Here is a 26,388-nt window from a genome sequence, read left to right on the forward strand (position 1 = left end):
TGTTCCAGAGGTGCTTTGAGTTGATGTCTTAAAACAGCAAATACGCTGCGCTTCCCAAGCTCTTGGCCATCATCTTGGGTTTCTACCCCCTTTTGTCTCCTTGCTTCTTAACCAAGGAGAAGGGTCTTGCTCTTTGACAAAGAAGCTTATCAGTCACATAGTTTACTAGGTAGCACATGCCTTTTGTAGCAACTGGTATGATTTACTCCAGTAGCACTTGCAGGAGCCTCCCCTTCTTAACTACAACATGAAATGAGATAAGTGGGTAGGTAGGTAGGTAGACTCTTTCTTTTCTAATTACAGTATAATGATCATATTATTATTATTTAATATTTTTAAGGGGAATATAAAGGAATCACATTTACAAGTTGATTCACTTTTATTATTGGCCTCCTTTGTCTTTGAGATGATGTTTTTTAATTTTATGAGATAACCCCCCCCCCCCCCCCCGCTTTTACTATTTTGCTGTAGGAAAAATAGTTGGGTTCAGCTATGAAATACAATAAATATCATCAAAATAATAATAGAATGACAGTTTATTTGTCTGCAAGCTCTGGGAAATAAGGAGTACCTCTGTGAATTTCCTGATAATGAATGAAAAAGTGCTTGATTTTTTTTTTTTTTAACCAGTTTTCAAAATAACGGATTGGTTCCCATAGCATCATCCAAAAAGTGAAAAATAAATTTTTGGTAATTATAAACAAATGTATCGATACATATTGCTTGTGTTTAAACCCATAATTATGATCCATATTGGTGATCAAATACACAAATAATCCCATCTTGCCCTAACCAGTTTGGCTCAGTGGATAGAGCGTCAGCCTGCAGACTGAAGGGTCTCAGGTTCGATTCTGGTCAAGGGCATGTACCTTGGTTGCGGGCACATCCCCAGTAGGGAGTGTGCAGGAGGCAGCTGATCAATGTTTCTCTCTCATCGATGTTTCTAACTCTCTATTTCTCTCTCTTCCTCTCTGTAAAAAATCAAGAAAATATATTTTTTTAAAAAATCCCATCTTTGGCTCTTGGGAGATTACTCAAGCTAGTTCCTGAGTCCTTTTGGTTTGACCCCAATAGTCTTCAGGTGACTAGGGTGTCTGTGCCACTGGGCCCTACAGGACACCTGCTACATAAGGCCACTCTGCCAAGACCAGGAGACGTAGCAGATCACAAACACAGGGAAACAACCAAAATGAGGGAAAAAAGAAACCTGTCCCAAATGAAAGAACAGGATACAATTCCAGAAATGAACTAAATGAAATGGAGGCAAGCAATCTATCAGATGCAGAGTTCAAAACACTGGTTATAAGGGTGCTCAATGAATTTACAGGAAGAATAAGTGAACTCAGTGAGAACTTACACAGAGAGATAGAAACTATAAAAAAGAACCAGTTAGAAATAAAGAATACAGTAACTGACATGAAGAATATATTAGATTGCCCGGCCAGGGTGGCCCAGAGGTTGAGCGTTGACCCATGAACCAAGAGGTTGCCAGTTTGATTCCTGGTCAGGACACATGCCCGGGTTGTGGGCTCAATCCCTGGTTGGGGGCGGAGGTGCAGGACGCAGCCTATCGATGCTTTGCTCTCATTGATGTTTCTCTCTCTCTCTCTTTCTCTCTCCCTAAAAATCCACAAACAGATATTTTTTAAAAAGACATAGGGTGGCCCTAGCTGGTTTGGCTCAGTGGATAGAGCGTCAGCCTGCAGACTGAAGGGTCCCAGGGTTGATTCCAGTCAAGGACACGTGCCTGAGTTGTGGGCTTGATCCCCAGTGGGGGGCATGCAGGAGGTAGCCGATCAATGATTCTCTCTCATCATTGATGTTTCTATCTCTCTCTCCCTCTCCCTTCCTCTCTGAAATCAATAAAAAATAAAAAGACATAGGGTGGCTGAATGGATAAGAAAACAAGACCCTTACATATGCTGTCTACAAGAAACCCACTTCAGATCTAAAGACACTCAGAGACTGAAAGTAAAGGGATGGAAAACATTTTATGCAAATATAGAAAAAAAAAAAGATGGGGTAGCAATACTTTTATATCGGACAAAATAGGCTTTAAAACAGACTAAAAAGAACAACATTTAATATACAATAATCAAGATATGGAAGCAACCTAAGTGTCTATCGATAGATGAAAGAATAAAGAAGCAGTGGAATATATATATACAATGGAATATTACAAGGCCATAGGAAAGAATGAAACCTTAGCATTTGTGACAACATGATTGGACCTAGAGGGTATTATGCTCAGTGAAATAGGTCAGACAGAGAAAGAAATATACCATGTGATTTCACTTATAACTGGAATCTAAGAAACAAAATAAAACAAACTCATAGACACAAAGACCATTTTGACAGTTGCCAAATAGGAGGGGTTTGGGGGACTGAGTGAAAAAGGTGAAGGGATTAAGGACAAGTTGGCAGTTACAAAATAGTCATGGGGTGTAAAGCACAGCAGAAGGAATAGAGTCCGTAATATTGTAATAACTATGTATGGTGCCAGGTGAGCACCAGACTTATCTGGGGGAATCACTTTTTAAAGTGTATGATTGTCTAACCACGCTGTTCTACACCTGAAACGAATGTAATATTGTGTGTTACCTGATACTGAAAAATAAAAAATGAAATAAAAGAATGATGAAGATGGTAAATTTTGTTATGTGTATTTTGCCACAATAAAAATATTGGAGCCGAAACCGGTTTGGCTCAGTGGATAGAGCATCGGCCTGTGGACTGAAAGGTCCCGGGTTCGATTCCGGTCAGGGGCATGTGCCTTGGTTGCGGACACATCCCCAGTGGGAGATGTGCAGGAGGCAGCTGATCGATGTTTCTCTCTCATCGATGTTTCTGACTCTCTATCTCGCTCCCTTCCTCTCTGTAAAAGGTCAATAAAATATATATTTTAAAAAAAATTGGGAAAAATGCTTTGATCCTATCAAGTTTCACACCTCTTTTTCCAGACTTTGGAGCTCATGCAGCATATGAAGCATGTTCACCATAGGGCCTCATGACCAAACACAAATCAGACCTGCTTCTGTCAGGGAATCATCTGAATTCATTATCATTTCAAATCAGTATATTGTAGCCCAGCCAGCATGGTTCAGTGGTTTAGCATCAACCTGTGAACCAGAGGTCACAGTTCGATCCCTGGTCAGGGCACATGTGTGGCTTATGCCTTACAGGCTCAATCCCCTGTTGGGGGCATGCAGGAAGCCGATGATCAGTGATTCTCTCTCATCATTAATGTTTCTATCTCTCTTTCCCTCTCTCTTATTCTCTGAAATCAATAAAAAATATTTTTTATAAAATCCGTATATGGTATAGCTGAAACTAATGTAGTCAATATAAGTTTGTATACCAACTATACTTAAATTAAAAAAAAATTAAACCTTAACATCTTAAAACATATTTTGAGGAAAATTATTAAAAGAACTGAGAAACAAATTGAGGTGCGTCTTAGATCAAGTGCAAATGCACTTAGACTGAAACATTACAGAATAAGTTATTTAATGGCTGCTGTTTCTCATTACTTAAATTGCAGGATGGGGCATAAATCGAGGAGGCGTGAGAGGAATGAGGGCAGGCCTGAGTCCCTAAGTGAAAATGAGCATGTTGTGCCCAGTTTTGGGGGAATAAGATTTATTTATAGAAGTCAGAAATACTCTTACTAGTCTTATTAGACATGATTAAAGTCATTTTATATATTTAGTGAAAAAAAATGAGATAGAAGAATGGTGAAGATGGTGTATACTGATCAAAAACTAATTGCCCAGGAAATTAGCATCCTATATAATAAAGAGCTAATATGCTAATTAGACCAGACAGTAGAACCTTAACATGTGCAGGTCTGTATGGTTGGAGTGGGTTTGCTATTGACATCATGTCCAGAGGATATGGTGACTTCCAGAACGATCTTCCGGAACGACCAATGGGTGGAGGGTGGGGCCGTGAGGCAGCCGGGACTTCGAGAGCCAAGCCCCTTGGCACGAATTTTGTGCATCGGACCTCTAGTATATTAGATATATGAGATGGGAAATGATGGTTGATATTGAAGTAAGCATATGTGATGTGATTGACTAACCAAATCTGAAAAAATCACATTAAACCTATGTGGTAGGCTTGATCTCTTCTGTCTTAAGAAGTTTTAAAGCCCATGTGTGGGCCTGCCAATGGTGTATTCTTAGAATACTAGTAAATATTGAGAAGAAAATTATTGCTTATCTGTAAGTAATGGGGGGGCTTTAGGTTTGCTCTGCTCTGGGCATCGGCCCCAGCCCTCCCCTGGCCCCTTCCAGGCCCTGCTGAGTTCAGAACCTTTCTTCCCTAACTCAGCCATTGAAGACAGCTTTCCCCAAACCAGTGCTTTGGGTTGTCCCACAGCTGTGTGCCTTGAAGTTTTCTTATTCCTGGGGCAGTGCAGGATGGGTGAGCATTTGTTTTCCTTTGCTTTTTAAAGGGAAATGCCTCAGGAGACGGTTCTCCAAGATCTGTGGAAGTTGACGTCTGGAGACTAATTCCCTTAAAACCAGTGGTTTTATGTGTGCGGTCCCAGCAGCATCTGCTTCTCCTGGGAACGTGTAAAAATGCAAATTTTAGAGCTGCCAATTCTAGAGCTTGGGCATCTCGGTGGCTGGTGCCTGCCCAGATGTGAGAAACGTGCAGACCTGTATGGTTGGAGTGGGTTTGCTCTTGACATCATGTCCAGAGGATATGGCGACTGGCTTTTGTATAAACATTAGGCATTTCATTTTTGTGTATTTTGGAACCAGTATAGTCCATGTGCAGTTTTATTGAAGAGCACAGAATCTGTCCTGCCTGATGCAGGAAGGTCCCTGTTGCCAAGTGAGGAACAACAGCCAGAACCCTCACTCCAAACAAACAGGCGGTGTCTTTGGGTCCCTGGACAGTTCACCCGGTGGGAGGTGACCTGGGGTCCTCTCCAGGCAGGTGGCCCAGAGCTCTGCAGGCAACTCTGTGGGTATCTGAGCCAGGCCAGGGCTGGGAGGCCAGGAAAGAGGGGCCTGGGCAATTCCCAGAGCAGGAAGAGTGTTTTTTTAATCTTCACCCGAGGATATGTTTTTTATTTATTTTTCAAGGAGAGAGAGAGAGAGAAGAGAGAGAGAGAGAGAGAGAGAGAGAGAGAGAGAGAGAGAGAGAGAGAGATAGAAGAGGAACATCGATGTCAGAGAGAAATATCAATTAGTTGTCTCCCTATGTGCCCCAACTGGGGTTTGAGCCCACAACCCAGGTATGTGCCCTGACTTGGATTCAAACCCACAACCTTTGGTGTAGGGGTTGATACTCCAACCAATTGAGCCACCTGGCCAGGGCAGGGCCTTTTTTTTTTTTTTTTTTTTTTTTTTGAAGAGAGACCTCCGTCTCTGTGGCCAGTTCCAGAGCCTACGCTCTCTGTCTCCCCGAGATTTGTGAATCGTCGTTTTTACCAGGCCCCCCACCTGTCCCTCCCTCCCTCCCTTCCTTCTTTCCTTCCTTCCTTCCTTCCTTCCTTCCTTCCTTCCTTCCTTCCTTCCTTCCTTCCTTCCTTCCTTTCTTTTTCTGTCTTTCTTTCTAATTTTCTATTTTGCTTCCATTTCTGATCCTTTTGAAGTACAGCTACTTGTTTTTGTTTTTTAAATGCAAATTATATTAAATCCTTGCTTAAAGTTAAAATTGTTCCAGGACTTCCTGTGCCCGTAGGAAAAAGTCCCGAAGTGTCAGCTGCACTTGCCTCCCCTGCCTCCGAGTGTCTGAGCTGCTCAGGGCGTGCTGGCGTGGTCCCGGGCCTCAGACCCCGTGAGGAATGAAATAGGTGTTTTATTCCATCGGCTGTGCTTACAGTTAATTTTGATCCTGCTTTCCCCGTACAGCCTGAGCATGGCGCCTGTCCTGCTCTCAGGACTTGTTGAGCCAGCTGTTCCCTCGTGGGCTCATGTGAGCTCTCTGAGGACAGGGGCCCTGATTGCCACGGTGTTCCAGGCCTTGTAGAAGCTCAGTAAACACTTATTAATCTTTGGTGCCCTTTCCCTGTTGTTCACTTACGCCCGTATCTTGCATTGTAGTTTGGGGCTGAGTTCCGAAGGTTCTCCTTAGACCGCCAAAAGCCTGGGAAGTTTGAAGATTTCTACCAGCTGGTTGTGCACACCCACCACATCGCCAACACCGAAGTGACCATCGGCTACGCAGACGTGCACGGCGACCTGCTGCCCATCAACAACGATGACAACTTCTGCAAGGCGGTCTCGAGCGCAAACCCCCTGCTCAGGGTCTTCATCCAGAAACGAGGTACGGCTTCCCTGGCTCGGCACTCATCTCAGCGCTGAGCACAGTCCTCAGTTTTGTCTGTCATGACAGAGCCTGAGATTTTGTTTTCTCGCCGGTGGTAAGAGACGAAAGGCATTAACATTTGTTTGGTCAACATTACTTTATTAGAAAGGCTTAAAAATATCTAAACGGTATTTTCCACTGTAGTGTTGACTTCTGATTTTTAAATACTGAGGAAAAAAAGTAATATTGATACTTTCATTATTTTAACTGGAAGCAAGTTAATTCAGTAACGAAAAGGCCTTAGTCAGTAACCCAAGAATGAAACTTAAGGTTGCCAGTATGTTTTCCACTGTGTTTTTGGGGTTGGAAGAAGATGTTAGTTTCAAATTGTTACTTTGGTTAACTTGAGCTCTGAAGACCTAGTTTTGCTGTGACAACATCAGAGCCACATTTTTTATTTGTTTTCTCTTCGCTAAGTTTGGGAGAACGTTAACATTTCAAAATTATATACCTTTGAACAACATGGGGGTTAGGGGTGCCAACCACCTTGCACTTAAAAACCCACGTATAACTTTTGACTCCATAGAGTGCTGCTGTCCCTGGGCACTTACAGGGGATCCATTCCAGGACCCCCTGCTGGTACCAGAATCCAGGGATGCTCAAGTCCCCTCTATAGGACAGCCTAGATCAATGAATACGGTCAGCCCCCTGCATCCTCGAGCTCCTAGCCACAGATCAGAGTCAGAGCAGGTGTTTATTGAAGGCCGTCCACGTGTAAGTGGACCCACAAAGGTTGTTCAAGGGTCAACCGTACTGACGGAAAGAACCCCCTGAGGTGACACTTGATTTTCGGGAAATGGAAAAATGGTGTTTTATGGTTGACTTGGTCATGACTGTCCCCCTTCTCCGAGAGCACCTTCTGTCACATGTGAGCACTGGGTGCCCTTAAAGAACAGAGGCCTCGGGAAGACCCGCAGCCCGTGTGTGTGCTACTGTGACTTTGATCTTAGCAGGAGGGGACGGTCCTGGTCTCTGGATGGGGGCAGAGCCTAAGCACCCACTAAAGCAGCAGCCACAGCCACGAGTGCTGGGGGGAGGCCCTCGGGGACACGGGCCTGGGGCTCGGTGTGGCAGGTGCTACTCTCCCGCGCAGGTTGTCCTGAGGTGAGCGGCAGCATGTGCACAGCTCAGAGCACACTGGCCGGTGGTCCGTGCTCCGGGAATGAGCTGTCACATCCTGTTTGTAGTGACGGAGGGAATGCATGTGGAGAGGGAGCACCAGGAGACCGCTGACCTCACTCTGGACTTTTTTCTGGCACAAGATCAGAAAGCTCTGCCTCTGCGTTCCAGACGTCAACACAGCTGTCACTTCCTCAGGTGGCCTGGGGGAGTGGCTGAGGCGTCGGACCCTCTTCTGCCTCTGCAGGCCCTGGCTTTGCTGTGGCTGCTGCATCCTCCCTGTCCCTGCGGCCCCCACCGCACATCACGTGGGCAGGTGTTCGCGCCCCCCTCTCAGGAGGGCCTGGTCCCAAACGCTCTACCCAAGGTGCCCGCCTGCCCATCGGCTCTCTCTGCTGTGGCTGCTCGCTGCTCTCAGGGCTGGCTTGTCCCACAGCTCTGCCCACACAGGTCGTGCTGTCGGCTCACTGGTGTGGGAGGTGAGCAGTGGGTGTGAGGCGCCACGTGGACTGCAGGGGACGCGGGCTTTGTCCTCTGTGGGAAGGGAACGCGTCTCTGTACCGCTGCGTGTGGGCTGGGCGTGGAGCAGGACAGAGGCACTGTCTGCCCTTTACGAGGCCGGTCCTCATGACACCTGGCACCCTCGCTCTTGATTCCCCGACGCTGAGACACGGGAAGCTCCGGGTCTGTGTGTGCAGGTGGGGTTGCATTAACTCCCAGGCTTTTCCTCTCCGCAGGGCCGAGGTCTTGCATCCTGTCTTCATTATTTACTTTTCCTCCTTCCTGTGGCAGCAGAGAAATAGCCCAGAGATGAACGAGCTGGCTTACGGTTCCGATCCCTCTTATACTCAGCGTGAGGCTGTCACCTGCAGCCCCTGCCTTTCTCTGTCATGTGGCAGCAGGAGCTCGAAGCACCTGAGACTGCCCCTCCAGCACTTGCTCCCTGGCTGTGACCAGCAAGCCCTCCTGTCCTCAGCTGAGGCACCCACCTCAGGGTGTTTTCTGGCTGACACAGGAAGACTGTGTCCCTGCACAGGATCGGCAGGACCCGCCAATAGAAGTCACAGACGTGTTCATGTCGTGTTAGTTGTAGCCAGATATCTTGAATATCATTGATAGTTAGTCATTATTTTAAAACAGTGGTACAGATTGTTATTTAAAGTGTTAGTGAGAAATCACATACAGTCAGCCCTCCATGTCTGTGGGTTCCACATCCATGGGTTCAACCAACTACAGATCGGAAATATTTGGGGGGAAATGTTTTGTTTTTTGCTGATGTGCTACACAGTGAGGCCTCCTACAATGGCTGTATCTATACTAAACACGTGCAGACTTTCCCTTGTCCTTCCCTAAACAATACAGCATTATATAGCATTTAAATTATGTATATAGCATTTAAATTGTGTTAGGTATTATAAGTAATCTAGAGGTGATTTAAAGTGTATGGGAGGATGTCCGTAGGATATATGCAAACACTAAACCATTTTATATAAGGGACTTGAGTATTCATGGATTTTTATATCAGGAGGGAGGTGGAATCCTGGACCAATTCCCTTATGGATATTGTATACATATTGCTTTAATATTTTGATAGTTGTCTTCAAAGTGATCATTTCCTCTGTAATCCCATGTATTTTACTTTATGCCTTTAAAAATGCTACCCCGAGAAGGCATTCCCCAGCACTATGAGATGGCTGAGGGTTCTGGGCACTGGGGCAAGGACCCTGTTGCAGTCAGCATTTGGGAGCTCAGACAACAGGCCCGGAACCAGTCAGGGGACTTTTCCTGCGGAGGCTGGGTGGTGTTTTTGCCCGAGGGGCAGAGGGCCACCCCTTTGGCTTCACTTCTACAGGCTCTTCTGCATTTACTAGACTTCTGAGCCCTCTGTCCAGGCTGGGCTACTGTTAAAAGCTGTGGGGTTTTCCCTGGGTTAAATAACAGATGTTATTATGCCTTTCACTTTCATGCTTTGCCCATTTTAGTAAGAGAATAAAGCAGTCAGAGGCAGCATCAGGAGTCCTGTTTGCATATTTGGGCGACAGACCCAGCCAGTGTCAGGGAAGCTCGTCTCTCTGTGCCCTGCGGACGCCTGTCCTTCCCGAGGAAGCTGGCCCGGCCAGAGAGAACGCAGGACAAGACCAGCAGAGATGCTTGGAGTGTCTCTTTCTAATTTTAGCAGAATAAACAGGAAGTGCAAATACCCATCGAATAATTACTTCAACTACCCTGTGCCTGTACTCTTGTTATTTAAGAGATGGGCCTCTTTACCTCTCGGGCCCCAACCCAGGAGTCGAGGTGGAATCCTAATTGAATTTCATTTGCTCTCTGTCCCTGGGGTACCACTGCCCGGGCATCAAGAGGAGGTTGATGAAGTCTTCATTATACTACAAGGCTTTCGGAACAATCAGAGTGCTCTGAACTGTTTACTTTAAAACTAGCCTAAATATAGCACACTTGCTTGTATCTGTTAACTGTTCTCTGGCAATTCTTTGGGTTTCTCGAATGAGGAAGACACATTTATAAACTTTTTGATTTATCAGAAGTTGCATGATTGGGAGCTGGGGCGAGGGTGTGTGTCTGTTTGCTTGTGATTCCACTTAAGCGAGTTGCCAGACAAAGTAATTCAGGCGTGTTCTTCCAAGTAAAATGTATAGACTTATTGAGAGTTTGGTTTAGACATTGGCAGAATGTTACCAGGCATATGAACCCTGATGATGATGGCTTTTCTTGGATTCTGTATTAAAAGTAGCTGGAGATGTGTTTGGTTTTAAGTTGGAGGCTCGCTGTGTAGCAGGAATTAAAGCTGCCACCACTGAATCTCTGTATCCCCACCCGTTTCATTCTTCCTCAGACGCGGCCCAGGCTGTCGAGGCTCTTTGAGTTGTGAGTAAAGGTGTAGGTTTGCCGGGTTGGGCTCCTCATGTCCCTACACCCTGGAATCTGGAGCTTTTTCATGAGACACGTCTGCTTCTTTAATTGTCACTGTGTCTTGGAAGTTTGAGTATTTGAAGAATTTCTTTCCCTTTTTTTTTTTTTTTTAAATTGAAAAAAGGGCAAAACCTCTCCCACTGCCTCCCGTGGGAACATGGAGAAAACAAAATGCCTGACCCAGCGCCCCCCTTCCCCCAGGAGTGGGAGTGATGGGGAGAGAATGTGCTGATGCAGTTCGTGAAAAGGAAAACAAAGGCCAGCCGCCCACTGTCCACAGAACCCAGGCCTTGTCCTGCGGGCCGGCCTGCAGGCTCTGACCGGTACAGTCCACCTGAGTCTGGGCGCTGCCTCTTCCCCTCCAGTCAGAGTTTACGCAGTGGAATTGGATTCTACTTTTTTCTTATTTTCTAGTCATATGTCCTTTTACATAGTCAAGCCCAGAGTATAATTTATAATTTGGATTCATGCATTTAAAAAACTTAACATCATAAATAACCATGTCCTATGTCATTAAGTTATTTGTAAAACTGTTTGTTTTTAAAAGTCTTTTCTGTTTATAACATCTTCATAAAAGAAAACTCAAACAGCGTGGAAGCAACACTGCCTGGAGGTGATCACTGTGTCCATTTTGGTGAGCCCCTCCAGACCCGTGGTGCTGACAGTCCGTGGGACCTCGTGGTACATAAATGGGGTCATAATATGTGTCCTGTAGAGATTATTTTAACCTAAAATTATATTTTTGACTTTCTGTACATATATGTAGATATAGATGATCCTTTTTTTTTAATCCTCACCCAAGGATATTTTTGCCATTGATTTTTAGAGAGAGTGAAAGGGAGGGAGGCGAGAGAGATGGGAGGGAGGAAGACATTGATTGGTTGCCTCCTGCACGCACCCCTACCTGGGCTGGGGAACTTGCAACTGAGGTATGTGTCCTTGACCGGGGATTGAACCAGCCACCCTTCGATCTGCAGGCTGATGCTCTAACGACTGAGCAACCGGCCAGGGCTATATGATCCTGTTAATGGACATATCAGTTGTATGAATGTAACAGAATTTAACCAATTCTTTATTAATTTATATTTCAACTGTTCCAATTTTTCGTTATTATAAACTGTGTGGTACATGTTTAGATACTGTCAGGATAGGTCAGCAGAGCACCTGCGGGCAGGTGGTGGTGAGTCTGATGGGGACAAGGGGGAGGTTTAAGCCGAGGCTTACACTGCTCAGTGTCTCCTGCAGTAGGCGTGCAGTTTGGGAGGCGGGACCTGCTGAGTCCCAAGAGCATGGGGTTAGAACCTGGTGTGATGTTTTATTAAATGTCGCTGAAGGATGGCAGGGCGAGAAGTGCCCGCCCCTCTGGGCTTTGGGGAACACGGGGTTAAATGTGAGCTCTGTGGCCCTCCTGGGGGTTGGTTGGCCACAGATGTCAGCACAGAGGTGTTGGCCTCTGGCACCTTCCAAAAGGCCAGTCCTTCCTTCATTGCCCTTTGACCTGGACGACGGTGCCCGGTCAGCCAGCCAGCCCTAACCTGGCAGCACAACATACGGAGCCCCCAGTGGACACGCAGCTCCTGGGCCGCCACCACAATGGCCCCTCCTGAGAAGCAGTGGACTCCGAGGCCCGTTAGTGTGGAGCAGCTTGTTGTGTAAGGGATGTTACCTGCACCAGTTTGGAGTCCAGAGATATAAAACTTTCCACCATGACCTCTTCTTTTCCAGCAGCGTAAGCAAGATTGGGATTTCCTCTTGCACCGTGGTGTGTCTTCCTGTTTTTTCCCCTGTATCTCTGTCCTTTCCATCTCTCCTGTGGGAAAGTGACTCAGCACCCAGGCTCCACCTGCACCCGGTTCTCGTAAACACCGAGGCACTTTGTGGCCTTTAACAGATGCAGACAGGGCACTGGGTGGGACCGACAGTGGAGTTTGCAGCTATTTACGCCTAAGCTGCTTGCTGGGGGGTGGTGTGAGTGCAGGGGATGCCCCCGTGGTCCTGCCCAGCACAGCGCAGCCTCCGCGCTGTCAGGTCTGCCCCCCCTGGCCTTGGCTCACCATGGCGTGGGCTGCAGTTGGGGCTGATGGTTGGTTGCGGCCTCTTCTGGGCTCCTATGTAGATGGGCCCCGAATGGCCCCTGCCCATCCTCCATGTGACCTCAGTGGGGCGCTCAGCTTCAGAAACCACCAAAAAAGTGTGGAGATGCTGCCAGCCTTTTGGGAGCACATGTCGAGCTGGGGTGTAGAGCCCTGCGTCACTCAGGGGTGTCTTTTTGGGGTAATGAAAATCTGTGAAGTAGGCAGCAGATGCACCAGGAGCTGTGGAATTGTGCACATTCACGCATGCACTCAGTGGCAGGTAAGCCAGGTACCACCCGATGTCTCAGTCTAACTGTCCTAGAACCTGGCCTTGAAGCTGGTGCTCTGCTCCTTCTCTGGAAGGAGGGTCTCGTCTAACAGAGATGACTGTGGGGACCCCGTGAAGCAGTGTCCCTCAGGGTCTTCAGGGTCTACTGAGTGGGAAACACAGGCCCGGGCTCCACCCCAGTCACTGTGAGAGCTTCTCCCAGCCTCTGTGCTCAGGAGCAGCAGGCACAGTGATGGACAGCTGACGTGGGCAGCATCTTGGGAGGCTCAGAGGAGCAGAGACATTGGCCCGTTGGCACTTAGTCCTGCCCAGCGACCCTCTGCTTAGGAAGGGCCTGCCACTGTGTTTGCGCTGGACTTGGCTGATGGGGCAGCTGAGGGAGGCAGGGCCCTTGGCTGGGTTGGAAAGGGCTGAGGACCTGGCTGGCACCCCTGGGTGGGGCTCCTTCGATCTCCTTTGTGAGGGAAGAGGACGGTTGGCTTGGTGCACTGGCCAAGCCAGGGCTGCCGACTGCCACCGTGCGAGTTGCTGGAGGGTCTGCTCTAAGTAGGGGCTTTCCTGCCAGCAGTTATTTTCGGCTGTTTGATTACAGTTGTCCTCTCGGGTCACCACTGTAGCGTCCTGTAAATACAGGCTGAGCGAGTCACAGCCCCAGGCTGCGGAGTCAGCTGGGACGTGGACACATGGACGGCCACGCTCTTCCTGGAGGTGACGGGGGTTCCCCTGAGGTTCTCAGGAGCGTCTCTGGGGAGACAGAGTCCATGGAGGCTGCTCTTCACACAGCCTCTGCTCAGACACTGAAGTCGCTCATATCAGACCCACTGTGAACTGGTGAACTGAGGGCACGTCGCTGCAGAGATCCCAGCCACCCTCCAAGTCTGACCACTGTCAGACAAGCTGACCCAGGACAGAGTGACCAGGCAGCAGTCCTAACAGGCTCCTGAGAGGCCGAGCGCAGTCTGTCCTGCCTGCGTTCTCGTGGGGCACTTTCCCCCCATCTCCTTCCTCCTACACCATGAAAAGATTTCAGTGAGAGAGAGTGGGAAGCCGACTTGTGGGACGTGGAGGGGCCGGATGACTGGGGAGGTGGGTAGAGCTCAGCTTGGCCTTCAGCACAGTTTGCAGGGGCTGATGAGAGGAGAGCACTAATCTTCCTGCTGGAGTGTCGTGCCCAGGCCATGGGCCAGCGGGGCACAGCCATGTGGCTTGTTAACTGGCCGGGTTGGAAGGCTGACAGGAGTGGTCAGACCCTAGAACTGCTAGCATCTCAGTTCTGGGTGTTGGAACCTGGGTTTGCAGCTGGGAGAGACAGCACACAGGCCACAGGAGGGCCTGAGGGAGCTCAGCCCCCCTCCCCGGGGAGAACTGTGTCTGGATCGGTGACTTAAGATAAAATAGTGTCAACTACAGCCTCACAACTCAGAAGAGGTAGAAATCCTATAAAGCAAGAGGGTTGACGGAGTCCAGGCATTCGCTGCATTTTTAGTTAAGCTTTCTGTCCGAGCTCAGCTCCCAGAACACGAGTGTTTTCCATCCAGCTCCCTGAAAGCACCAGTGTCCTCTAGCTGCTGGGCTGCGGGGGCCCCTGGACACACACAGTGGTTAGTGAGCCTGCTTCCTTGGCTTATCGGCATGTGGCCTTGGGCAGGTGACTTCATCTCTCCTGGGCCTTGGTTTCCCCACCCGCTGAACCCCGGTTTGAGGTGATTAAATATTTGGAAGTCCCTCAGAACGGTGCCTGGCACATTGGGGCTTTGCTGAGTGTGAGCTGTCCTCCTCCTCCCCCTCTTCTGTGGTGCCAGGAGGTGAGATGGGAGCTGAGGGTGTGTCCTGGGGATCCTGGTCTCTGAGAAGCAACAAGGACGGCTGGGTCTGCCTGGTTCCCTTCGGCACCTGATCGGCTGCTGCGCATCCCCTCGCAGACCTGGTCGTCAGGCCCACAGAGCCGTAGTTCTCACACTGCCTGTCTCCGGCTGTGGGACACCTGTTCCTTCCACCTGGAGCAAAAGTTAAGGACAGTTAAGCCCGGTGTTGCATGTTGAGTTCTCACGGGGAAGGAGTCGATGTGCAGAACCTGTGCGCTGCCAACCACCCCCCACCCTCCCCCAGCAGAACCAGGCCACCCTGCCATGGGAAGAAGCCTAATGGAGTAAGTCTTATTGGATTTTTTCCTTGATTTCTTAGGATGGTTCTGAAAACCAGAAAAGATGAAAAGACATTAATCATGAAGTAGATGTTAGGGATTGATGGTAAAATGTTATATATTACTTTTAAAACAGTGGAAGGAAACCTGGCTGGTGCTCAGTGGTTAGAGCATCAGCCCATGGACCGAAGGGTTGGGAGTTTGTTTCCCTGTCTAGGACATGTACCTCGGTTGCAGGTTCAGTCCCCAGCTCCTGTGGGGGCACGTGTGGGAAGCAGGCAATCAATGTGCCTCTCTCACATTGATGTTTCTCTCTTTCTCCCTCCCCCCCTTCACTCTCTCTAAAAATCAATGGAAAAAATATCTTTGGGTGAGGATTAAAAAAAACAAAAAAACAGAACAGTGGAAGGAGTAGCAACTACAGATGAAGTGCTTATTAATGCTTGATTTCAGATGTGCACAGCTAAGGGTTGGTGTGTGCATGTGTGTGACATGTATGTACGTGGTTTGTGCATATGTGTGCATGGCATATGTGCATGCATGTACCATGATGTCCCAGGGTCTTTGGTTTTGTGCTTGAAATAATTTTGCCTCAGGGTGGTGTGAGTTTGGCTTCAAGTTTGACTAGATAGGAAACACTGAAAATCAACTTACTTTCATTAAAATCAGTTTAAAATCACTTCTTCCTAGTGCATTACAAGTAAACCACCTTCTGAGGACATAATTGACCATTCCACATGGGTCTGTAAGTAGAGACGCTGTGGTTTTGCCACCTGTATGCCCAAGGAAATTAATTACTCAGCTCAGCAAAGCGAGTCGGCACCTGACTTTATTAATCAGGGAAGGTACTGGAAAAACCCAGGCCACACCCCTGAGTGCCTGACCCTCTAGGTCAGGGGTAGGGAACCTTTTTTCTACCAAGGGCCATTTGGATATTTATAACATCATTCGCTTAGTATAATTCACTTGATATAAATGTATGTTGCTATGAAAAAAGCTCCTAGCCCTAGCTGGTTTGGCTCAGTGGGTAAAGCGTCGGCCTGTGGACTGAAAGGTCCCAGGTTCAATTCAGGACAAGGGCACCTATCTCAGTTGCAGAGTCCTCCCCAGCCCGGGCTCTGGTCGTGGCTCCTGCAGGAGGCAATATGTTTCTCACATAAATGTTTCTCTGTCTTTCCCTCTCTCTTCCACCCTCTCTCTAAAAATCGATGGAAAAATATCCTCTGGTGAGGATTTAAAAAAAAAAAAAAAGCTCCTAGATTTACTGAATTTCGAGTCCCGTCTGCGGTTGCCTTGGCAGGGCCAGCCCAAATGATTTCTCGGGCCTCATATGACCCCCGGTCTGGACGTTCCCCACCCTGTTCTAGGTCATTGTAGACAATGTGATTTTCAAATAATACACAAGAAAGAAGTTTCCTTGTGTCTACAGCAGAACCTGGAGCTCCTGCGCAGACAGCTGAGAAGGTTGCCTGCGAACAAGCCGACCTCGTCCTCTGGATTTACCTGCTCAGCTCAGCCTCTGTCTTCCTGCTGCGCCAGCGGGTAAACTGTTGTCTGATTAGGTTTGGCTTTGCTTTGGATCCTGTGCTCCTCCTCACTGAGCCACCTCAGAGGACTGTGCTGGTGGCCGGTAGGACCACTGGCTCACACCTGTCCCCAGGGAATGAGGCAGCAGCAAGGCTGAGTGGACGCTGCTTTCAGTGGGCACAAGGAGTGGGCACAGGCTCCCAGGGCTGCTCGAGTGTCACTAACCTGGTGAATTCAGAAGGAACAGAGCACATTTTTCCTTTGGGATCATCGTCTCAGACTTTCATCAACTCTTACCTTAATCTCTGCCCTCTGCAAATGAGGATGATGTTATTGTTGGGTGCTTGTCTGACAAAGGTGCTATTACAGTTAATGAAATAATGTGGGCAGATGACCTACAGCTTCTTCTGAAAAGCAAGGCCCTGTGTTTGAAGCATCATTGAAGCTACAATAATTAGCAGGTTCGTCTGCCACTCGCCTCTCTCCCTGTGGACTGAAATCAGGACAGGTGTTTGGATTGCTGCTCCTTCCTTCTGCAAAGCCTGTGTCCTCACCAGTGCCACCTCAGAGACCTGCACAGAAGCCAAGATGGAACCTCCTGGAATGACTGAAAACTCCCAAGTTTGTAACAAAAATGAAAACAATCCAAAACAGTCAGGAGGAAAAAGAGCCTTCAACAAAAATGGAAACACATCTCAAAACAGTTCAGTTGTGAAGCCTGGCACCTCACCAGTGTCTGCTGCTGGCCAGGACTCCCCAGCTGGGTCCCTGGGAACCTGGGGTGGGGAGGGGGGGACAGCTCCTGTCTCTGCTCTTGTGGGATCTTTGTCCTGGGACACAGGTACTGGTGAGCCTGTTTGAAGTAGAGAATATGAACTTATAAAGCAAAGCTTGTACTAGACAGTGTGGTAAAGGCAAACACTGTTAGGCTTTAACTCATTGATGTTGATTTTAGCCTAATTGAGGGAAGAAGAATACATCAAAAGTAGGGAAAAGGTTAGACTTTCACTGATATCTTCTTCTTAAAAGGCATTCTGAGATTGCAGCAACTAGAAAAGCACTGAGCCATAGGTCTGTGGGACCTAGTACTAGTATTTATGTTTGTTCCTCCGAAAGCTGGAAGGAACCATTTTATTTATTAACTAGAGGCCAGGTGCATGAAATTCGTGCAAGGGGCTCCACCCTCGTAGCCCTGGCTTCGTCCCAAAGGTCATCCAGATGGTCATTCTGCTGTTCAGTCTAATTAGCATATTAGTTCTTTATTATATAGGATTTATTTGATTTTATATCTCAATTTATATTGAGATATAATTCACCCATTTAAAGTGTGCAGTTTGTTGGTTTCTAGGATGTTCACAGAATTGAATATCCACATTCAGTTTTAGAACATTTTCTTCACCCCAGAAAGAAACTCTGAGCCCATTAAGTAGTCTCTCCCCCGTCCCCAGCAAACACAAATCCACTTCCTGTCTCTATGGGTATGCCTATTCTGGGCATTTCACATAAATGGGATCATGTAACATTCAATCTTTTGTCACCTGGCTTCTCTCACTTAGCATAATGTCCCCAAGTTCATCCACATCATAGCACGTGTCAGTACTTCATTCCTTTTTCATGGCTGAATAATATTCCATCACATAGACCACACTTGGTTTATCCATTCCTAAGTTGATGGACACTTTGTTATTTTCCACCTTTTGGCTATTGTGGATAATGCTGCTGTGAACATTCTTGTACAAGTTTATGTGTAGATATTTGTGTTCAGTTCAGTTTGGCAGTTCCTCAAAATGTTAAACATAGGGTTACCATGTGACTCAGCAGTTCCATTCCTAGACATGGTTTTACTTTCCCACCTGGATGCCTTTTATTTCCTTTTCTTGCCTAAATGCCCGTCTAGAACCTCCAGTGTAGTGTCCAATAGAAGGGCAGGTGAACCAACAGGAATTCCCAGTTTGGAGTGGTGAAGAAGGAAACTTTATTCAGTGCAAACAGCTCAGTTATGAAGCAACATGGCTGTGGGGTAGACTGGGACATGCCTCTCTCCGACTGGACAGCTCTGTTCCGCTCTGTTCTGCTGTGCCCTGGCGCGATCATAAGTCCTTGGTGGAAAGGAAAAGTTCGCTCCCTGAGCCACAGGGGCTGGCTTATATTGACAGAAGTCCCTGTTCCTAGTCCCTGATTGCTTCATACTCATCCAAACGAGGGCTCCAAATCTTTGGATTGATTAGTCCAAAAGGCATTGTCCTGATTGGGCAGGATAGAGCTGCTCTTATTGGTCAGTGAAGATGCTGATGCACATATGTAATATCTTAATCAATAAAAAATATATTTAAAAAAAAGATGCTGATGGATAGAACTGCAAATCTCTGATTGGATGGGGAAAGCCTCAGACCTATTGGTTGAAATAGGATTCCAAGAACTCCTTTGTAAGGATGCAGCAGCTCATATGGCAGGAACACAGTACAGGCGGGCAGTTCTGTGCAGACTTCTCTTTTAAAGTGCTGTTTGCATGAGAGGCCGCTGTGTAGAAATGGCCGATAGACTCTACTCTTACATTTGAGCCCAGTTAACCACCAGGAGCTGTTCTTAGTAGGTACCTCCTTTCTCAGGGTCCACAGTCCTGTTCCTGGTCTTGGGGTGGGGGAATCATCCAGTCTTCCATCAATGAGCATGAGATTCACTGTGTTTTTTATGTGTGAAAGCCCCTTATCAGGCAGAAGACCCTAGTGTTTGTTTCTTACTTCAGGGCAAGTGCATGGGGGGCGGGGGTGTGTGGAGAGGGAGTCTTAATTTCATCTTGTTTTGGAAATAAAAAGGATCAAAGAATATAGAGCTACCTGACCACTAACATCGTTATAAAAAGAAAGACCATAAAAACAGGAGTTAAAACACTTTTAGCCATGTCAACTTTCACTGCACACATGTCGCTGGAATTACAGTTTTGGCTTGTGACTACGTGTGGTTTCCTTGTGTCCCATGTGCTCTTGGCACACATGAAGACATCTGAGTTGATTTCCTGACTCGGGGAATTTAAACTTTATACCACAGCTTTATTTAGAGGATTCGTTGTATTGTATTTTCCATTCCTTTTTGTTTAAAAGTTGTATAAAATGTTGTTAAGGCTGGTTTTGGTATAGAAAGATCATTCTGACTGCTTTTGCTAAATTCATATCTTCGTGGTCTGGGGAACAGTGGCGTGCTAAAGCCAAAGGAATGTCTGCAGAAACAAATGAGAGGTTTCTCCCAGCCTCAGCGGAGAAGTGCTTGTTATTCATAGCGCAGAGATGGAGACAGAAGATGAAATGGATTCCTAACCAGACTGCCTGGTGCTCGGGGTGTGTGTGTGTGTGTGTGTGTGTGTGTGTGTGTGTGTGTGTGTGTGTGTGTGAGGCTGGCTCAGTTCTGAGTGGAGGCTAGACGGTCCCACCCTGCTGTGACTGGTGGCCAGCGTGTGCCCTCGGGGCTGCTGGGAGTTTTTTGACTGTAAAATAAAGGGAGGAGAATGATGCTGGCAGTTTTTTGTCCTTGGGTTTTTCAGTTTTATTTTTCAGAAGCAGTATTGGGAAGACCAGCATACTTTTCACTGTGGCTGTTTTGTCCCCCTCCCCGTCCCCCCATCCCCTCTCCCCCCGTGCTCATTCATGGCCTGTTTCATAGAAATAAGCTGTCACCATCTTTCATGTGGCCAGCCCCTTTCTTCCTCAGTTTCCCTCTAGAGTCCTCCTTCAGACAGGGAGCTCACAGGGTGGGTTGGGATGCAGTCTCCGAGGGAGGCCGCCTGGGCCCCCTGACTGCCTGCCCAGACTGCCCACCCTGCCGGCTCCTCCTGGAGGCCCGGCCGCATAAGGCAGAGGGAAGGCTGAAGCAGGGACCCCTGCCGTTAAATGAGGCACCTCAGCCTTTTGGCACCTGTCAGCTTCAGCCGAGTGTCCAGCCAGCCCTGCACCCAGAGCTAAAAAGTGAAACTGTGTCCTTGGATTACAAAGGTGTTCGTGCATGTGTGTCCTGCCCAAATAATAACTGTACTTTTTAAAGGAATTCATCTGAGCGTTGGTGAGCTGTGTGTGCACCATGGCCGAGAATTGGCTGGCTCAGAACGGACCTTGGGCTGTTGGACCGCCTCCCAGATGGTTTCTGGGTAATTGAAGGAAATGTTGGATTAGCACCTGTTTTATTTTTTCCTGTGAAAGTTGTCTTTATGCAGTTTGTGTTTGTTCTCGGACACTTGGGCCAAAAACAGTACCTTAAAATGTGAATTAATTTTTAGTGTGTGTTTTAGATGCTACTGGAAATAAATTCAGAGCTGAGGTGTCGACACCTGGAGATCGATCCCTCGGCCGTTAACAAGGGACAAGGAAGTGTGCTTAGTATCCGAGGGAGCGAATAGATTTCATTGCAGTGCCAGAGTCCGGACTCGGACGGAGCTTGTTCCTCCAGCATCACCCCTCCCCTGTGTCTGCCTCTCCGAGGATGAGGGATGGGGGAAAGCAGGGCTGGGGTGGGGGGCTCCCATTTTTCAGAGCCCATCAGCAAAGGTGGCCGAGGAGGCCCAGGGTTTCAGGAGAGGGACACAGTAGTCCAAGTCGAAGGTGACATCACGTCGTAGCGCAGGAGGCCTTGAGTGCCTGGGTGGCCCTGATTCCGGCCTCAGTTTCCCTGCTAACGAGGGGAGGGGTGGAGTCAGATGCAGGTACATGGGAGCTCCACGTGGGCTGCCAGGTGCCGTGGTCCTGGGTCTTGGCGGGGTGGGATTCTGCTGTCTAGTTCAGGGGGACAGCTCCATGGTCCCCCCTGCCCAGCAAGCCCTGCAGCACCTCACACAGGGAGGGACAAGGTCGGCATGAAGATGGCCCAAGCGGCAGGCAGCCCCACCAAGCAAAATGAGGGCCAAGGCCAGGCCTCCTCTCAGCACCCATGGGGCCCAGGGTGCAGCGGGGCCCTGGCTGCCCGGGGTCGGATGCCGTGTGAGGGTCGTTGGGGAAGAAGGGTCACTTCTCTAGGCGTCTCCATGGGAATCCCGAGGCCCCACTCAGCGGGACTGGGCTGCACCCACCCCACCCACTGTCCCCACTGTCTCTCTGGTGTGACCCTGTTTTCACGTGGCCATGGCTCGTTAGTTTCAGGCCTTAGGACAGCTGGCTCTGCAGGGCTCCTGCCTCCGGAAACGCGTGTACCACAGGTGCTCCCGCCCACGGCACTAGGGGCAGTCTGGTGGATGACTCTTTGCCTCAGGGCATCCTGAGCATTGTGGGGTGTTTACCTCTGGCCCCACCCACATTTTGCCAGGAGCACCCCCAGTTATGACAACCACAAGCATCTCCACCGTCACCACGTGTGCCCTGGGGCTGGGCAGCCTTGGGGTCAGTCATGGCAAGTCCCTGGGCTTGCAGGCTGAGGGTGGACCGCCTCTGGGTCTTGGGTATGTGGTGCGTGCGTGGAAGTCGCAGGCAGGAGGTGGGCCCCACCTGCTTTTTACACCTTGTAGAGCGCCTGTCACTGGTGTGACAGAGACGAATAATTCTAAAATTGCGATGATCCTTCCGGAAACTTCCAGGGAGGCTGCAGGCCCCAGCCTTTGGGTGGTCCCCAGCTCTGCTGCAGTTAGCATCACAGGACTGGGAAGAACAGGGACTCTGTGTCCTGGGCCCCACCCTGAGTCTAGTCTGATCAGTGCGGGGAGTGCCCAGGGCAGCCAGCATGAGCATGGGCTGTGGTTCTGGGTGGGTGACCTCGCTCTCAGGACAGTGGTAGCCTGTGCAGGGCGAGTCCGCTCCCCTAGGAACAGAGCCGAGTGCTGCACTGTGGGCCACGCTGCCTATCCCTGCCTGCTGTCACCCAGTGATCACTGCCCACACCCTGCCCCAGCCTCTGGTCAGCGGGGCTGCCAGGACTCTACTGCCCAGAGCAGATGGAGCTCAAGGTCGAGTCTACCCACCAGGCCCAGCCTTCCTGTCCCTTATCCAGTGCACAGGGCTACCTACAGCCCCTCTCTGCAGAGCACCGCCCTTTTATTACGGCCAGAGGCACAGTGGGCACTCCAGTCAGACCTATGCCTCCAGGTGGGACAGCTATCTATGCCGGGCGCACGGGGAACCTGCAGGGCGGGGGCAGGGCTGAACCACAGCCAATGGGATCCTGGCTCTTAGCTGCCGATTCTACCAAAACCTCACGGAGCCCTGGCTCTTGGCTGCCGACTGTACTGAACTGTCACAGAGCCCCGGTCCCGACTCTCGGTTATACCAGGACCATCACAGAACCTCACTGTTGGAAGCTGGTTGTACGAGGTTTGCCACGGAGCCCCCGCTCTCGGCTGCCGGTGGAACCAGGATGTGGCCCTGAAAGGAAAGGAATGTTTTCCCCAGGGGTGGAGTGGGCAGGAGGCGTGTTGCTGCACTTTGGGGCCTGCCGGCCTGCTTGCAGGTGATTTCACCCTGCCCTGGCCTCGCTCTGTCTGAGACTGCTTCCCTGAGAACACCTGAGTGACTGCAGCTCCTGGATGACGGAGTAAAAATATTCCCCCCGCCCTCTGGTTCGAAATGTGACTGCAGGCATCCTTCCAGACCCTCCCCTTTGCAGGCGAGGGGCCACGCCCCGTGGGCACGGCCGTGGGCACAATGCCGGGAGGTTTGGCCAAAAGCCCTCCCATGTGGGCTCGAGGCTGGAACCATGAGTGCTTTGTTCTCAGCCCCCCTTCGTGGCTCATGCAAAAATGTAGGAAATTGGAGGGTTAGCTCTTTTGTTCCCTGGACTCGAGTGTTACTCATCCACTGTCCCTGCTTCCAGGATGAGGCGCAAATGGCATGAAACCTTGGGCCGCTTTGGAGTCGACCTGGGCCTGGATGAGGGAGAGAAGAGTGGGCTTAGGGAGGGACATTCAGGGAAGTCACGTTGAAGGCTCCAGGTGCCCCTGAAGCGGTGTCTTCCGGCCCTTTTGTCTTTGGTCCGCATCCCTTCTGAGCAGCTGAGAGCAGCCAGCCCCCATGTGCCCCTCGCCAGGGAGGTCTCCCTCCACCTACACTTGTTGACTGGTTTTCTGAGTGTGTGTTATGGAGACACTCTTTGGTTTTCTAAAAGGACCGTGATAAGAGGGTGGTGCTCAAGGGGATGCGCCTTCAAACTCAGTGCCCCGCCCTCCTACCCCCTTAAAAATTGCTGTCTTAAAGTGGGCCAGCCCTAAAGCATGTCCGGGGAGTGTGCAGTGTGGGGCCAGCTGGCCAGCAGGACACATGAGGGATCCTGGGAGCTCCCTGTGGGCTCTCAGCGTCTGTGCTCGTCTCTGCATCGCAGAGAACAGAGGGCTCTGGAGAAGTTTCCCGTGTGAGTGCAGCCACTTGGAGGTATGGGCTGGGCGGTAGAGCCTTGGAGCTGCGCTCACAGGCTCACGAGCTCAGGGAGGACTTGGCCCCGAAGGCACAAAGTTTGCAGTGCCTCAGCCAGAGGCAGAGGTTTCTGCCCGTGTCCCCAGTGGACGGGCACTTGGGAGCCCCCTCTGCTGGGGTGGGTTTTTTATTGAGATTTTCTTTTAGAAGATTGCAGTTGTCAGCAATGATCCACAGATCCCCGTGTATTTGCCGTTTCCCCCGATGGTGCCGTTCTACAAAGTTGTCACACGCCGGTGCGCTCCACCCACCTGGTCAGGTTCCTGTGCTCCTTGGTTCAGTTGTGTGCACTCGTGTGGTTTTAGGAGCAGAGCACAGCACACTATCTGGCAAATTTGAACACTAAATAGTCCCAGCCTCCCGTCTTTGGCAACACATGCTATTTCATGGGACTGCAGTCTATCCCGTGTCTTCCTCTGGTTTCAGGGCCGGGAAAGGCTGCTTCCCTAAGCAAAGCTTTGTCTGTGGCCCCGGCCTCCCATCCTGCCGCAGTTCGGGGCCTCGTGCCCACGGCAGGGCCACCGTTCAGGCCGCCCAGCAGCGGAAGCCTGGAAGGCCGGCCGGGGAGTGCTGTGCCCGCCTCCCGGCCGAGGCTGGCAGAGCTGAGATCCCACAGCAGCTGCTGGCTTTGTTGTTTGGGGTTTTGGGGTCAATTTTGTTTTCGGTTTTGAAGGGAGTAGGAAATACACGGTATAAGTAGGGTACCTGGTTCTGAAAAATACATTCTAAGTTTAAACTTAACACACGAGCACACCCATCAGCCTTTTCTCAGTGTGTCGAACTTTTCCAGGTGAGAAATGAGAAAAAGCTTGGTTAAAAAGCGCATGTGCACATACTTTAAGACTGGCCAAGTATCTGCGCGGGTTTCTGTTGTCATCTGTCCCTTTAGCCACCATTCCCTCCTCTTTCATATACTTCTCCCCATTACTAATACTTTCCAGTTAAAACGTGAATGCCGATAGTTTCAAGAAGTGTCCTTTAGCCCGATCGGCATGTCTCAGCGGTTGAGCATCGACCTATGAACTGGGAGATCACGGTGCAATTTCCGGTCAGGGCACATAACCCGGGTTGCGGGTTCGATCCCCAGTGTGGGGCCTGCAGGAGGCAGCCAATCAACGATTCTCTCTCATCATTGATGTTTCTATCTCTCTCTCTCCCTCTCTTTTCCTCTCTGAAATCGATAAAAATATATTAAAAAAAAGAAGTGTCCTTTAGTTCCCCCCACCGCCTTTGACCTCCTCCCAACTTTCTCTCTTCGTCATGGCTTCTCCCTCCTCCAACAAACCTCTCCTCTTCTTCCAGAGCACCTCCTTCAGGAAGCCTTGGGGATTTATTGCCCTCGGAGCAGAATGACATCACAGCGGGCTGCTGGGGTCATTGTAGGTGGAGAGGCCCGCAGGGCTGTCACAGAGCAGGTGGAGAATGTCTCTTCCTATATGTTGACTCAAAGCCCGGCACCCCCACTCCAGAGAGAAGCACAGTGTGCCCTCGACAGTGGTCACAGCTGGGCACTCTGTCCTGACAGAAAGTGAAGCGATGGCTGGAACAGCGAGCTCAGGGCTGGGCACTAGTTGTGCCCACAACCCACCTGTTGAAGCCCTAACCCCAGTGTGAGGGTCTTCAGGGGGTAACTAAGGTTAAAAGAGTCACGGGAGGGGCCGGACCTAACCGGGCTGTGTCCTCACAAGAGGAGGAAGAGCCTGTCTCACTGGCTCTCACAGCGAGGACACAGGGATCTGCCCCCCAGGAAGAGGCCTCGCCTGATCCCAGCAGCCAGGCCCCAGAGCAGCCTCCAGCCTCCAGAACTGTGAGGGCGAATGTCATTTGAACCGCCCCTCGGTGCTGTTCTGTTAGAGCAGCTGGAGGAGTAACCTCGGATGGTCCCAATTCTGCAACAAAACAATTACTGAACAGTTACTCTTTGTATGATCAGTATGGGATATTTTGATGGTTAATTTCATGTGTCAACTTGACTGGCTTGAAGGGTGCCCAGATAGCTGGTTAGACATGACTTCCAGGTGAGGGGGGAGGATGTTTTCAGGTGAGTTAGCATTTCAACCAGCAGACTGAGTAGAGCAGCCAGTGGGCCCCGTCCAGTCTGTCGAGGGCCTGCATGGAACGCAAAGGTGAGGGAGGGGAATCCTCTCTCTCCTTGAGCTGAGCGTCCGTCTTCTCCAGCCCTTGGACATCGAAGCTCCTGGCTCTCCTGCTTGCGTGCGGCAGATTTGGGGACTTCTTGGCCTTTGTAACTGCCTGAGCCAGTTCCCGTGACAAATCTTTTCTGTTCGTCTGTATCTCTCCCGTTGGTTCCGTTTCTCTGGAGAATCCTGCCTGACACGCGTGTGTTTTGGTTGCACTAAACAGTGCGGGGAAATGTGCACTAGACTGTTTGGAAAGGGCATGATTATTTGGGGCATTTTCTTTCTATTTTGCTTTTTTAACCCATTTGATCCAATCTCTTTACATTCTGCTCCCAACACGTGGATTTGAGCACTTTCTCTGCATCTGGTGTAGATGAGTGACGAGTGAGCAAAGATGATGTGAGTTTCCCAAGGACGCCTTCACTTTAACAGAGAAGAATGTAACAGTGCAGTAGCCGCTGCA

At 49.6% G+C, this 26,388-nt stretch overlaps 1 protein-coding gene across 1 annotated transcript in view; it reads left to right on the forward strand.

Annotated features, from left to right (window-relative positions):
- The window catches only part of PARD6G (par-6 family cell polarity regulator gamma), a 67,443-nt gene that overhangs the window by 20,978 nt on the left and 20,077 nt on the right, over positions 1-26,388 (forward strand). The window contains exon 2 of the mRNA XM_059706469.1: positions 6,060-6,282. Within this exon, the coding sequence (XP_059562452.1) occupies positions 6,060-6,282 (223 nt within the window). The remainder of the gene's footprint in view (positions 1-6,059; positions 6,283-26,388) is intronic.

This window comes from Myotis daubentonii, chromosome 8, assembly GCF_963259705.1.
Source record: "Myotis daubentonii chromosome 8, mMyoDau2.1, whole genome shotgun sequence".
Taxonomy (NCBI): Eukaryota; Metazoa; Chordata; class Mammalia; order Chiroptera; family Vespertilionidae; genus Myotis; species Myotis daubentonii.